Source organism: Aotus nancymaae, unplaced genomic scaffold, assembly GCF_030222135.1.
Source record: "Aotus nancymaae isolate 86718 unplaced genomic scaffold, 86718_ANA_hifiasm-v0.15.2.pri h1tg000040l, whole genome shotgun sequence".
NCBI classification, from domain to species: Eukaryota; Metazoa; Chordata; class Mammalia; order Primates; family Aotidae; genus Aotus; species Aotus nancymaae.
In genome coordinates this window covers 118,744,534-118,758,303 of record NW_026988454.1, presented here as the reverse complement: position 1 = coordinate 118,758,303, position 13,770 = coordinate 118,744,534, and the positions used below count along the sequence as shown (strand labels likewise).

The 13,770-nt window shown below is 52.3% G+C and overlaps 2 protein-coding genes across 4 annotated transcripts; one reads left to right on the top strand and one right to left on the bottom strand.

Annotated features, from left to right (window-relative positions):
* The first annotated feature begins 255 nt into the window (after positions 1-255).
* On the top strand, positions 256-7,448 carry SLC22A7 (solute carrier family 22 member 7). Of its 2 annotated transcripts, none has more exons than XM_012448700.2 (10): positions 256-744; positions 1,376-1,479; positions 1,612-1,766; positions 1,879-2,047; positions 3,093-3,216; positions 3,533-3,642; positions 4,163-4,377; positions 4,604-4,712; positions 5,944-6,150; positions 6,584-7,448. In XM_012448700.2, the coding sequence occupies exons 1-10, from the start codon at positions 355-357 to the stop codon at positions 6,636-6,638; spliced, it is 1,638 nt and encodes a 545-aa protein (XP_012304123.2). In that variant the 5' UTR covers positions 256-354; the 3' UTR covers positions 6,639-7,448. The 2 variants fall into 2 exon arrangements, with proteins under 2 accessions (XP_012304123.2, XP_021531733.2); XM_021676058.2 differs by having other exon boundaries at positions 273-744; positions 1,612-1,775.
* On the bottom strand, positions 7,382-10,992 carry CRIP3 (cysteine rich protein 3). 2 transcript variants are annotated; one of them, XM_064361023.1, is made up of 8 exons: positions 10,639-10,992; positions 10,202-10,296; positions 9,710-9,767; positions 9,471-9,602; positions 8,336-8,407; positions 8,109-8,203; positions 7,957-8,014; positions 7,382-7,782 (listed from the first exon to the last, which is right to left on the bottom strand). In XM_064361023.1, exons 1-8 carry the CDS (start codon positions 10,679-10,681, stop codon positions 7,721-7,723), a joined length of 615 nt encoding a protein of 204 aa, XP_064217093.1. In that variant the 5' UTR covers positions 10,682-10,992; the 3' UTR covers positions 7,382-7,720. The 2 variants fall into 2 exon arrangements, with proteins under 2 accessions (XP_064217093.1, XP_064217092.1); XM_064361022.1 differs by having other exon boundaries at positions 7,388-8,014.
* Between the last annotated feature and the right edge of the window lie 2,778 nt (positions 10,993-13,770).

Below are 13,770 nucleotides of genomic sequence, written 5' to 3'. Positions count from 1 at the left end.
GGCTAGGGGCTCCCCTCCTATGCCATCACCCAGTTACCTCATCATGGTAGCCTGAAGCTCCCCGACTTGGTCCCTGAGCACTAATCGGTAAGCCCCAGAGCCATGAATAGTGACCTCTGGATGGCTTCCCCTTTCCCTAGGCACCAGGCCAGACAGGTAGGGGTCCCTGGAGACCTGGTCGGCTGGGGAGGGCCCAGTCCTGGGCCAGCCCCTGAGGGCTGGATTCTGGCTGCAGGCTCTCCACTCAGCCCATCCACTCCCGCCTCCAGAGTCCAAGGGTCTATGTGGTGGGCAGTTTGAGCTGGCTGGATACTAGACGGAAGCTGCACCTGAAACAGTTGATGGGTGAGCAGCATGGGCTTTGAGGAGCTGCTGGAACAGGTGGGCGGCTTTGGGCCCTTCCAACTGCGGAATGTGGCACTGTTGGCCCTGCCCCGAGTGCTGCTACCACTGCACTTCCTCCTGCCCATCTTCCTGGCTGCTGTGCCTGCCCACCGATGTGCCCTGCCAGGTGCTCCTGCCAACTTCAGCCATCAGGATGCGTGGTTGGAGGCCCACCTTCCCAGGGAGCCTGATGGCACGCTTAGCTCCTGCCTCCGCTTTGCCTACCCCCAGGCTCTCCTCAACACCACGTTGGGTGAAGGGCAGAGCCGTGGGAAGCTGGAGGATGAACCTGCCACGGTGCCCTGCTCTCAGGGCTGGGAGTACGACCGCTCAGAGTTCTCCTCCACCATTGCAACTGAGGTACTTACGCCCAGAAGTTGAGAGACATGTGAGAGGGATAGGCCTGCCATTGCCTTGGGTGGTTACTGTGTAGGCATTAGATATATTACTTTACCTCTTAGAGTCTCAGTTTACCAATCTGTAGATGGGGGCTATGAATACAAAGCACTTTTAGTTGATGGCTTGTAGTAACAGGTTCATACACAAGAACTGTTATTATCATCACTAATTGGGAGGTGATTAAGGCAGGGAAGGGCTAAAGTGGCTTCAGGGAGTTGGGACAAAGAGCTGAGAAGGCAATTTCTGCAGCAAGGAGAAACAGTAGAAGCCTTCTTTTCTCCCTCCCTCTTTTCCAGTCCCAGGTCGGTATTTACATAATCCATCTGGAGGTGGAATGTGAGTGGAGGTAGAGTCTTCCTGGGAGGCAGCAGGTTGAGAACTGTCTTGGGAAGAAGCTGAGGCTGCAGGATGGGGAGGGACAAAGTTTCCCACTCACTAAGCTGGCGTGAATTGTTGGGAGGTTTATCTGGCACGGAAGTACCAGAATGGCATAGTTGGCCTCAGAAGGCTCCAGGGTCTGGAGAGGAGGAGCTGGTACCTGCTGGAGAGGGGCTGATGTTCATAGGAGGTCCCTTTCTGCCTGTCCTTGCAGTGGGATCTGGTGTGTGAGCAGAAAGGCCTGAACAAAGCTGTGTCCACTTTCTTCTTCACCGGTGTGCTGGTGGGGGCTGTAGCCTTTGGATATCTGTCCGACAGGTGAGGTGAGGCTTTGGGCCAATAAGAAACAGGCTGGGGGAACTTTCTCCCACTAGCTGGGGTTGAGCCTAGTCTACCTGTGTCTTAGATCCTCCCTCCACAGGAAACTGACCCCGCATGACCCCTTTGCAGGTTTGGGCGGCGGCGTCTGTTGCTGGTGGCCTATGTGAGTACCCTGGTGCTGAGCCTGGCATCTGCAGCCTCCGTCAGCTATGTGATGTTCGCCATCACCCGCACCCTCACTGGCTCAGCCCTGGCTGGCTTCACCATCATCGTGATGCCACTGGGTGAGGCAGGCAAGAAACAGGCAGGACCTAGAGGGCTGAAAGAAGGCAGCTGTCACAGTGAGACTGAGCCCATCTCATCCTCACTAACCATCTGTCTCCTGCCCTGGTCCAGAGCTGGAGTGGCTGGATGTGGAGCACCGCACCGTGGCCGGAGTCCTGAGCAGCACCTTCTGGACAGGAGGCGTGATGCTGCTGGCACTGGTTGGGTACCTGATACGGGACTGGCGATGGCTTCTGCTAGCTGTCACCCTGCCTTGTGCCCCAGGCATCCTCAGCCTCTGGTGAGGACTGCAGGCAGCTAGGGAGCATGAGATACAGGAAGTCAAAGATGGGATTGATCAGAGTCTGAGATTTGAAGACAGAGAGATTGAGAGATGAAGGGAAAGAAACAGAGTGACCAAGAGACAGAAAGAAACACAGAGAAAAAGCAACAGAGAGACAGAGATCAGTAGAAAGAAGATGGCAAGGAACAGTGAGAAACAGAGAGACAGAGACAAAGACAGAGCCAAGCACAAACTGAGGCTGGCCCCTTGGAGAGGGGGAAGGAGGCAGGGCCAGCATGGGGGTGGGGAGCTCAGGCAGGAGAGTGGGAGGACAAGCAGGGTGGGCACTACATTGCCTCCCAAAGATGACTTGGCCTTGGGTGGCCTTTCTGAATGTATCTGCATGTCTGTCCCTCCTTCCTCCCATTCCCTCCAGCCACCCATGGGAGAAGTGGGTGGCTGGTGCTAGGAGCTGGTCTTGAGGGTAAGGACAATTCAGTTGAGTAAGGGACTCCCAGGCTATGGAGGACCTAGGTCTGGGCAAGGAAGTGTGGAAAGAGGTGGCTTTTATTATTTTTATTATTTCTTTGAGATAAGGTCTCGCTCTGTCACTGGAGTACAGTGGCACAATCACAGCTCACTGAAGCCTCAACCTCCCAGGCTCAAGTGATCCTCCTGCCTTAGCCTCCTGAGTAGCTGGGACTACAGGTGTGTGCCACCACACCCAGCTAATATTTATTTTTTAATTTTTTGCAGAGACAGGGTCTCACCATGTTGCCCAGGTTGATCTTGAACTCCTGGGCTCAAACCCCCACTCCTGCCTTGACCTCCAAAAGTGTTGGGATTTACAGGCATGAGTCACCGTGCCCAGCCCAGAGGTGGCTTTTACATTGGGCATTAAAAGATGAATAAGAATCCATCAAGTGTGGAGGACTTGGGGAGGAGATGATGTTCCAGGCTCTGCATAGGCAAAAGCCTGGAAGTTGAGAGCCTGCAGTATGTCCAGGAAGATGTGGCTTAGGGTCATGACTTTCTGGCTGAAGGGCCTCCTGCCTATCCCTAGGTGGGTGCCTGAGTCTGCACGCTGGCTTCTGACCCAGGGCCGTGTGGAAGAGGCCCACAGGTACCTGCTCCACTGTGCCAGGCTCAATGGGCGGCCAGTGGGTGAGGACAGCCTCAGCCAGGAGGTAAGGGTGAATGTGTGTGTGAACATGCATATATGTGTGTGGTGGGGGTGGGCTGTGTCAAGTGCCTCCCTCCCAGAGCCACCAGATATGGCAGGAAAAGCCCCTGCCCCCCCGTGGAGAGTTCGGAACTGTTTAGGTTGTCCTACCTGGCTCCAGTGGGCCACATGCATCATTCGAGACCCACTCTTCTCAGCTGCTGTGTGCATCTCCATTCCTACCACTGTGGATGGAATAGAAGGGGCAGGGGAGAGCATTGTGTCCCATTGAGACCACATAGCCAACTCCGATGTTACAGCCTCATCTCCTTCCCTATCAGGCTGTGAGCAAAGTGGCCGCCGGGGAACGGGTGGTCCGAAGACCTTCATACCTAGACCTGTTCCGAACGCGACAGCTCCGACACATCTCACTGTGCTGCATGGTGGTGTGGTGAGGAGGCTGGCTTGGGTCTGGTGTGGGTGTGGTGGGAGAGAGGAGCGGACTCCAGGCTAGTGCTGAGTATGGGAAGGGCTCTGAGGGACAAGTTGAGTGTAACTGTGGAGGGCAGGAGAATAAGCCTCTGTGGGCGATCTGCCCAGCGAAGTCAGAAAATGAAGCAGGCAGCAGAGATGCATGGGTTCAAGTTCAGACTCCCACCTCCTTACTTAAGACAGAGACAGATCACTTAGTCACTCAGAGCCCCAATGTTCCTTCAGTATAACGGGCTGTTGTCAGTTCCATATCAGAGTTGCTGTGAAAATTAGGGTAAAGGCACTTTGACCACCGGCGGGCGCATGCTGCACACTCAGAGGGCATCATGGATGTCAGGGAAGGTCCTTGTGGGGAGGAGGTGGGAAGTGAAGATGGACGGAGATTGCCCCTGTAAAAGGCCAAGTCTTCCTGAGAAGAGAGGAGAAACAAAGAGGGATGGGAAGGAGGTTCCCCCGAGTGGCACTGTGACTCCTTTCAGGTTCGGAGTGAACTTCTCCTATTACGGCCTGAGTCTGGATGTGTCAGGGCTGGGGCTGAACACATACCAGACGCAGCTGTTGTTCGGGGTGGTGGAACTGCCCTCCAAGTTGCTGGTCTACCTGTCGGTGCGCCACGCAGGACGCCGCCTCACGCAAGCCGGGACACTGCTGGGCGCCGGACTGGCGTTGGGCACTAGACTGCTAATGTCCTCCGGTGAGCCCAGGCCGTAGGTTCTGCCCACTCAAGAAGCCAGGCCAGTAACCCCGCCCACTCCCCCGGAGACCCCACCTTCTGGCCAAGAACCCACTCCTCCCCCAGCTCCCCGCCCTTACCCAGTGAGCTCAGACTTAAGTTCGGCCCACTCTGGAGACTCTGCCCTCTATCTAGGAAACCCTCCCTCTCCACAGCCCTCTCACTACCTGAACCCCCTTCCCTCCAGACATGAAGTCCTGGAGCACCGCCCTGGCGGTGATGGGAAAAGGTTTTTCTGAAGCTGCCTTCACTACTGCCTACCTGTTCACTTCGGAGTTGTACCCTACTGTGCTCAGGTGAGGGAGCCTGCAACTGAACTGGGTGTGGGGCTTGTTAGTCACGTGTCTTAACCAACACTTCTACATACACACACCACAACCTGGTCTCTCTCACTCATTCTTTTTTTTTTTTTTTTAATTTTAATTTTTGGTAGAGATGGGGTATTGCTGTATTACCCAGACTGGTCTCAAACTCCTGGCCTCAAGTGATCCTCCCGCCTCAGCCTCCAAAATTGCTTGTATTACAGGCATGAGCCACTGCACCCAGCCTCTCACTCATTCTCTATACTACACCCAGAATACAGAGCTAATCAGGGCACTCTGTGTTTACCCCAGTCTTGGAGAAGGGAGGGCATCTTATTTTCTGTACTATGTGACCCTGAGCCAAGTCAGACATCCTCTCTGGGCCTCCTTAAGAAAACAGTCCCAAGGCTGGGCACTGTGGTTCATGCCCGTAATTCCAGCACTTTGGGAGGCCAAGGTGGGCAGATCACTTGACGTTAGGAGTTTGAGACCAGCCTGACCAATATGGTGAAACCCCATCTCTAGTAAAAATACAAAATTAGCCGGGCGTGGTGGCGCATGCCTGTAATCCTAGCTACTGAGGAGGCTGAGGCAGGAGAATCGCTTGAACCTGGGAGGTGGAGGTTGCAGTGAGCTGAGATTGTGCCATTGCACTCCAGCCTGGGCGAGAAACTCCTTCTCAAATAAATTTAAAAAAAAATAAAATAAAGAAGAAGAATAATAAAGAAAACAGCCCATGAAGCCCCATTCTGCCCACCCCCATCACATTCACCCCTGGAAGGCAGAGATGCCCTTGAGGACTGTCCCAAGGGGAACCCCTTGAAAGGACCAGGGCTCTTTCAGCTAGCTCTTGGCAGGTGGGAAGAGGAAACTTCTAGGCTTCTGGTCATGTTTAGAAAAAGCTTTGTCTCCTCAAACAAACTACTGACCTTCTTCCTTCCACATCACCCTTTCCTTATCCCAGTCTGGTGACTTTTCTTCTCTTTCAGTGGTACCTGATTAGTACTCTGTCAGAATGGGGGCCCCATCCTCTGGTGGGTGCTGGCTTGGGGCCTCCTGGCCCGAAGGCGGGTGGGAAAACCAACTGAAAGAAGTCCTAGTTTCCTTAGCTATATGGAGAGAAGGGGGCATCAGGGTATGCCTGCCCTGGAGGGGAGCCCTGTGGGGCATGACCCCAGGTAGGTGTGAACACCATCTGCCTCCCTCATTCTCTTTCTCTGAACAGACAGACAGGGATGGGCCTGACTGCACTGGTGGGCCGGCTGGGGGGCTCTTTGGCCCCATTGGCGGCCTTGCTGGATGGAGTGTGGCTGTCGCTGCCCAAGCTTGCTTATGGGGGGATTGCCCTGCTGGCTGCCTGCACCGCCCTCCTGCTGCCAGAGACAAGGCAGGCACAGCTGCCAGAGACCATCCAAGACGTGGAGAGAAAGAGGTGTGTGCACAGGACTGTGTCTGTATATGGGTGAGCACATGCAGATGGATGCAGGTGCTCAGATACCTGACATCTTAGGATTCAGACAGGAAAATATATCTGTGCATGTGTACTTGGTGCATGTATGTGAGTGTGCACAGGTGAGTGTTTCAAGGTGCATGACCCGTGATATGTAAACTGCAAGCATAAACGTATGAGTCCATACGTGTGTATGAACACAAATGCATAAGGTTGTTCAGAAAGATGTGTATGTATGCACACTCAAGTATGCCTACAAATCAGGAGTGTGTACAAGCATATGTGTGAATCACTTATAGGAGTACAGGCGTTTGTATACCAGGAGCTGGGGAGAGCCCTGGGACAGCCTGATGGGGCAGGCTGGGGAGGCAGGCTCAGGGATTAAACCCCATCATTGCCCGTGACTCCTTCCTAGAGCCCCAACCAGTCTTCAGGAGGAAGAGATGCCTATGAAGCAGGTCCAGAACTAAGTGGGAGCAGAGGCAGGCCCTCCACAGAAGCTCTGCAGCAGGAGCTGGGAGAGCAGAAGGGCAGGCCCTACAACTCAGGCTGGGAGTATCAAACCCTCTGCCAAGGGCTGGAGTTGTCACCGGTACCTACTCCCTGTGCTCATCCAACCTTGATTATTTGGCTTCCAGGAACAGTCGACTTCCCAGAATACAGTGGGCTGCTGGGCACCCCTCTCATGGCTGGGGAGGATTCTGTAAATAAAGGTGCCCCTTGGGTTGGGGCAGTGGTGAGGAGCTGTCGGAAGAGCCCTGGATAGGAAGGCACTGAGTCCGCCCTGGGCTCTGATGACAGCTTCACCATTAACTTGCTGTGTGACCTTGGGCATGTGGCTTTCCCTCTCTGGGCCTCAGTGTGTTCATCTCCCAAATGGATAATGAAGCCTCTTGGCAGGCCCTACCATGTCAAATGAGTTGCTATGCTCAAATAACTTGCTGAATAATGTGCTTCTTCTAGAGATGGTGCTAAAGAAAGGACTATCATATGAGACTTCTGGTACCAGTGGGGCTGGTGGGCATGCTGTCTACTGTGTGACGCTAGGACTGCCCATGCCAGCCCAAGGGGACAAAAAGAACAGAGCTCTTTGTTCTCATGGCTGGCCCTGCTACCACCGAGGCAACCTGCAGGGAAATGCATGCCCCGCCCAACCCCCACACTCCCCATCCTCCAACCCACTGGTCTCATGCCCAAAGAAGAGTTGAAGGCATGGGAGCCAATATTTTATTGGAGAAGCCAGAGAGGCTGAAATTCAATAAACACAAGTTTTATGAATACCTTGAAGCTCCAGAATTTGCTGGGAAAAGGGGTTGGGATGGCCAGGAGGAGGATACCCTTCAAAACGAGTTATTCCCTAACCAGATAGAAATGGGAAAGGGAAAAATTAGCAGAGAAAGTCTAGACTCTGGCCTACCATGGAGCCTCCGACCAGGCCCCCAGGATCCCACCTTCCCCAACCTGCATGGGACTGGAGGTTTCTGTAGCTCCCATTGGACCATGAGGGGAATGATGAGAGGCCTGAGTTAGGGTGACCTTTTCTGTGAGCGTCTCAATTGAATTTTATCTCCACTGGGTCATAGATGTAGCAGCCCACATCGCCAATGTTCACACCTGAGAGAGAGAGCCCTATCACCATAGGCCTTGGGTCTGTGGGTGCAGGGTTCAGGGCTGGAGGGAACTGGGAGGGGCCGGGGTATGCTTAACCACAACCAAGTTGTCCACACATCCCCATAGCCCATGTACATGCCATACTTAAGGCCTGGCGTCTGGGGTGGGGCTGCCCACCTTTGGGGCCAAACAGGTAGCCGTAGCAGGGGATGTGGCAGTAGGGGACTCCGTCATGCTGAGACACAAAGAGAAAGAGAACTGTCTCAGCCTGGTTTTCTTCCCATCTCCAGACTCCTCCCAACATAACCACCCATCTCTGCTCTGCTCACCTCAGCATGACTCCCAGCAGTCAGGGTCTTGCGGCAACGCTGACACCTCAGACAGGGTCGGTGCCAATTTCTCCCTAATGACATCACCTTCTCAGCTGGTGGTGGAGAGAACTGATAGTTCTTCCATTTTAGGGGCAGAGTAGGGAGACCCACCTGCCTTGGATCACCTCCCTGCTCCTTGCTACCCACCCTGTATCCCCCTCCCCAAGCTTTCCATTGTCGCTTACCAAAATAGACAGGTTCCCCACAGCCAGGGCACAGCGAGGTCTCCCCAGTGAATGTCTTCATATAGGGAGGGCCTTTAACGGGAAGAGGCCCTGGCTAGGTCTGAGGTGGAGGTGAGGGCCTAAGCAGGGCTCACCAGCACCTGCCTGCATATGGCTCTGTCCTCTTCCAAAAGCCATGCTCATTCCAGAATGCCCCACCCAGGCACCCAAGAATCTGCATTTCACAGGCCCAGAGATGAGCCGCCTTTGACCCCACCTCCTGCCCATCCCTATGTGTATCAGGGACTACCTGCTTCCTTCCCACCATCCCAACCCTGTCAGCAACTCAATCCTCAGGAAACTTGAGCTGATACAGGAGCTGGCCAGGGCAGGAGTGTCAGGTGTTGGGGAGCATAGTGTCATTGCCTACTCCAGGGTATGGGGGGAAGGAACATGGACCAGAGGAGAAAAGTTGGAGAATGTAAGGGGCTGGCCTTATCCCAATGACTCCTCTCCTGTAGGTCATTCCTTCCATGGCCCGGGCCTGGGGGAGGCCTAAGTTCCTGGTCAGCCTTGCCTCTGACTAGCTTTGTGAATGGACAAGGTCATTTACCCTGTCTGAACCTCACTTTCCTCACCTGTAAAATGGGAGGAGAGGGGATAATACCATCAGCCCAATTTACCCCCCTTTTTTTTTTGAGACAGAGTCTCACTCTGTTGCCCAGACTGGAGTGCAATGGTGAGATCTCAGCTCACTGCAACCTCTGCCTCCTGGGTTCAAATGATTCCTCCTGCCTCAGCCTCCTGAGTAGCTAGGATTACAGGCGCCAGCCACCACATCCAGCTAATTTTTGTATTTTTAGTAGAGACGGGGGTTTCACCACGATGGCCAAGCTGGTCTCGAACTCCTGACCTTGTGCTCCGCCTGCCTTGGCCTCCTAACAATTTACCTCTTAACTCAGCAGCTGACATGAGGAAATAGAAAAAAAAAAAAAGGAGCAGGAGAGTAGACAGAGAAGACTTTGCCAAGAACAAAGGTAGTGAGAATATGAAGCAGAGGGTTGGGTAGGAGACTGCCACTTGGCCCCACCCCCTGCTCCTGCTTGGGGAAGGGTCAGGAGGAGGACTGGGAGGAGCTGAGCCCAGCCTCACTTACTTTTCTTGCCTTGAGGGAGGCCAGTCCTTGGCCTGGGAGGGCTGAAGCTGCTGGGGCTGAGAGGAGTGGTGCCGCCAGGGCTGGGAGTCGGGGGGTTGTACAAGTAGGAGCCCACACCACCAATGTTCACCCCTGAGGAGAGAATAGGGGAGGTCAGGCTTGAGCCTGACCCAGCCTTGTGGCTCCCAGCCACAAGGAGGCTTCTGCTGACCCCTGGCCCCTTTCAGGCTAGTACTTACCCCTGGGTCCAAAGAGAGCCCCATAGCATGGCTTGTGGCAGTATGGCCTCCCATTGTGCTGGGCACAAGCAGAGGAAAGTGGGTTACTCAGGGCCAGCGGGAGCCATGCCTGCCCCACAGGCCTTCCCTCCAGACAGGCTGCCAGGTGTGTCTGTCCACTGGCTGAGTCTGGTGGGCCTGGGAGTGGTAGGGGTTGGGCTGGCATACCAGAATTTCCACTGTGGTCAAGGGAAGAAGAGCAAGGGCAGCTTAGAAGGTGATGCTGCTTCCCACCCTTCCTGACCCCCAAAGCCATGGGATCCACAGTCACAGGGTCCCAAAATCCTGGCTGGTGTGCGGTCCACCAGGTGGGCGGTCCACCAGGTGGGCACCCTAGGGGTTGGCTACTGAGGTTCCTTTTGGCAGGCCTCCAGGGCTGAAGTTGGGGGCTGGTCCCTGGGGGGTGGGGAGGCAGTGATGTAAACAGATGAGTGCTCTCTGGCCAGGCCTTACCTCTGCATGCCCGCCAGGGGACAGGACGCTGTGGCAGTGCTCACATTTCAGGCAGAAGCGGTGCCAGTTCTTGCCGAGGGAGCTCACCTTCTCAGCTGTGGAAGACAAAGTGAACGAAGCTGGGAGGAGCCTGTCCAAGCATGGGGCCCCTCCTTTCCCCCTTCAGTCCTCTAGGGAATTAGCTTGGCCTGCCCTGCTCCCTGGAGATGAGTGTCTCCAGGAGGCCAGCTCCATCCTGCTCCGATGTCATACTCCCCACAGAACTCTCAGAGGAGGGGAGAAGACCTGAGTGAAAGCGGGTGGTGGTGCAGAGACTACCAGCCGCTGCAGGTGGAAAAAGGTGTCTGGGACCACACCGTGGCCAGCTCTCCCGTCCTCAGGGAATCCAGCGGCTCTCATTTGCCCCATCTTCGCCCCTTCCTCAGCCCGGGCCTCACCGAAGAAAACAGGTTGCTGGCAACGCGGACAGGTCCAGCTCATAGCTCCGCTCCAGGCAGCGGCGCGCGGCACACAGTAGGTACCGCGGCTGTGGCTCAATTCTGACCCCTCCGCTGGCTCCACCCACCGCTCAGCTTTGAGCCTCACTGGGCTGAATCCACGGTTCCTGGGCGCTCATTGGCTACCGGAAATTTAGAACCACTCCACTTGAGAAACAGGCTAATTTGCTGTTACTTCAAAGAGCATTAACGGCTCGGTCAGGCCCAGCTGCGGCGGATCACGCCTATAATCCCAGGACTTTGGGAGGCTGAGGCAAGGGATCACCTGAGGTCGGGAGTTCAAGATTAGCCTGACCAACATGGAGAAACCCCGTCTCTACTAAAAATGAAAAATTAGCCGGGCTTGGTGGCACATGCCTGTAATCCCAGCTACTCAGGAGGCTGAGGCAGGAGAATCGCTTGAACCCGGGAGGCAGAGGTTGTGATGAGTCAAAATCGCGCCATTGCACTCCAGCCTGGGCAACAAGAGTAAAACTCCGTCTCAACAAAAAAAAAAGCCTCAGTCAGACCCATGGGGAGGAGAGAGGATCCTGAAGCCGAGTGGACTCCAGACTGGGAAGGCAAATGTGCAACGAAGACACCTGGATGGGGAGCACTACTAGTTTCTGGACAGGTAAGCACAGGAAAAATGTCCACAGTGCAGACACCAGGAAAACACTACTCTCTCCAAAGCGAGGGAGTAGGCATTCTTTGAAATGCTTTAATTCCACTTTGGCAATATAGGAAGTGGTTGAAAGCAACAAAATCTGGAGCCCATCTCTGGTATCCTACTCTTGGTTTCAGGCAAATTACTTAACCTCCCTCTCTGCCTCCATTTTCTCATCTGTGCAATGAGTATGATAACAGTCTCTACCTAATTAATAGGATTGTTATGAGAATTAAATAGGTTAATACACATAGAGTGCCCAAACAGCGCCTGGCATATAAATGCTATAAAAACTATAGCTATCACTATGATGGGTCCCTTAATGAACTCAAGACTTGGTTTGGAAGCCTCAGAACATGGTCTGTATGCAATCATTTGCTTGCAAAGCTTAAGGCAGCTGGGCACAGTGGCTGACATCTGTAATCCCAGCACTTTGGGAGGCTGAAGTGGATGGATCACCTGAGGTCAAGACCAGCCTGGCCCATATGGTGAAACCCCATCTCTACTAAAAATACAAAAATTAGCTGGGTGTGGTGGCGGGTGCCTGTAATCCCAGCCACTTGGGAGGCTGAGGCAGGAGACTCTCTTGAACCAGGGAGGTGGAGGTTGCAGTGAACTGAGATTGTACCACTGCACTCCAGGCTGGGTGACAGAGCAAGACTCCATCTCAAAATAAATAAATAAAAATGAACACCAACTACATATTTCTAATCTCGTTTAAGATTTTTAAATATTTGTGCTTTTTAATTAATTAATTTGAGGCAGGGTATCATTCTGTTGCCAAGTGGGAATGTAGTGGTGCATTATAGCCCACTGCAGCCTCCACCTCCCAGGCTCAAGCGATCCTCCCACTGTAGCTGGGTCTACAGACGCATTCTACCACACCTAGCTAATTTTGGTGGTTGAAGCGATCCACCTGCCTAGGCCTTCCTAAGTGCTGGAATTATAGGTATGAGCCACCAGGCACAGAAAAATATTGGTTAAAAGTAGCTCAATACTTTTAACAGGGTGCGGTGGCTCACGCCTGTAATCCCAGCACTTTGGGAGGCCGAGGCGGGTGGATCACGAGGTCAGGAGATCGAGACCATCCTGGTCAACATGATGAAACCCTGTCTCTACTAAAAATACAAAAAATTAGCTGGGCACGGTGGTGCGTGCCTGTAATCCCAGTTACTCAGGAGGCTGAGGCAGGAGAATTGCCTGAACCCAGGAGGTGGAGGTTGCGGTGAGCCGAGATCGCACCATTGCACTCCAGCCTGGGTAACAAGAGTGAAACTCCGTCCCAAAAAAAAAAAAAAAAAGTAGCTCAATAGTGCTTCAAAGGACATTTCAAGAAATTTAAATCCACAGAATGGAAGAAAATATTTTCGTATCTGGTAAGGATCTAGTAACCAGATTATATAAATATCTCTTATAATGCAATAACAAAAAGACAACCCAATTAAAATTGAGCAAAGAATTTGAATAGATGTTTTTCTAGAGATATACAAATGGCCAATAAGTACATGAAGACATGCTGAACATCATTAGTCATTAGGGAAATGAAAATCAGGACCACAATGAGATACCATTTTACATCCACTAGATGGCTATAATTACGAAGACAAACATTGGCAAGAATGTGGCAAAATCGGATGTCTCATACATTGTGATGGTAACATATAATAGTGCAGCCAAATTGGAAAATAGTCTGGCAGTTCCTCCAAAAGTTAAACATAGTGTTACCATATGACCCAGCAATTCCACTTCTAGGTATATACCCAAGAGAAATGAAAACATATGTCTACATGAAAACTTAGATATGAATGTTCATAGCAGTACTATTTACAATAGTCAAAAAGTAGAAACAGCCGAAAAGTTCATCAACTGATAAATGGATAAACAAAATGTAGTATATCCATATGATAGAATATTGCTTAGCCATAAAAAAGAATGTAATACTGATGCATGTTACAACACAGGTAAACCATAAAAACATTAAGCAAGAAAAGCAAGACACAACAGGCCACATATTATATGATTCAATTCATATGAAATATTTAGAATAGGTAAATATATAGAGACAGAGAGTAGATTAGTGGTTGGCAGGGGCTGTTGAGAGGAGGTGGAATTGGAAATGTCTACTAATGGGTTCAAAGCTTCTCTATGGGAAGATTAAAATGTTCTGGAATTAGATAGCAGTAATGTTTGTACAACCTTGGGAATATAGTAAAGATCATGAACTATAGACTTTAAAAAGGTGAATTTTATGGTATATGAGTAATGTCTTAACAACAACAATAATAGAACCTGAAGAGAACTACTTTAAAGAAAAAAGGCAGCCAGACGCTGTGGTTCACATCTGTAATCCCAGCACTTTGGGAAGCTGAGGCAGGTGGGCCATTTGAGCCTAGGAGTTATAGAGACCAGCCTGGGTAACATGGTGA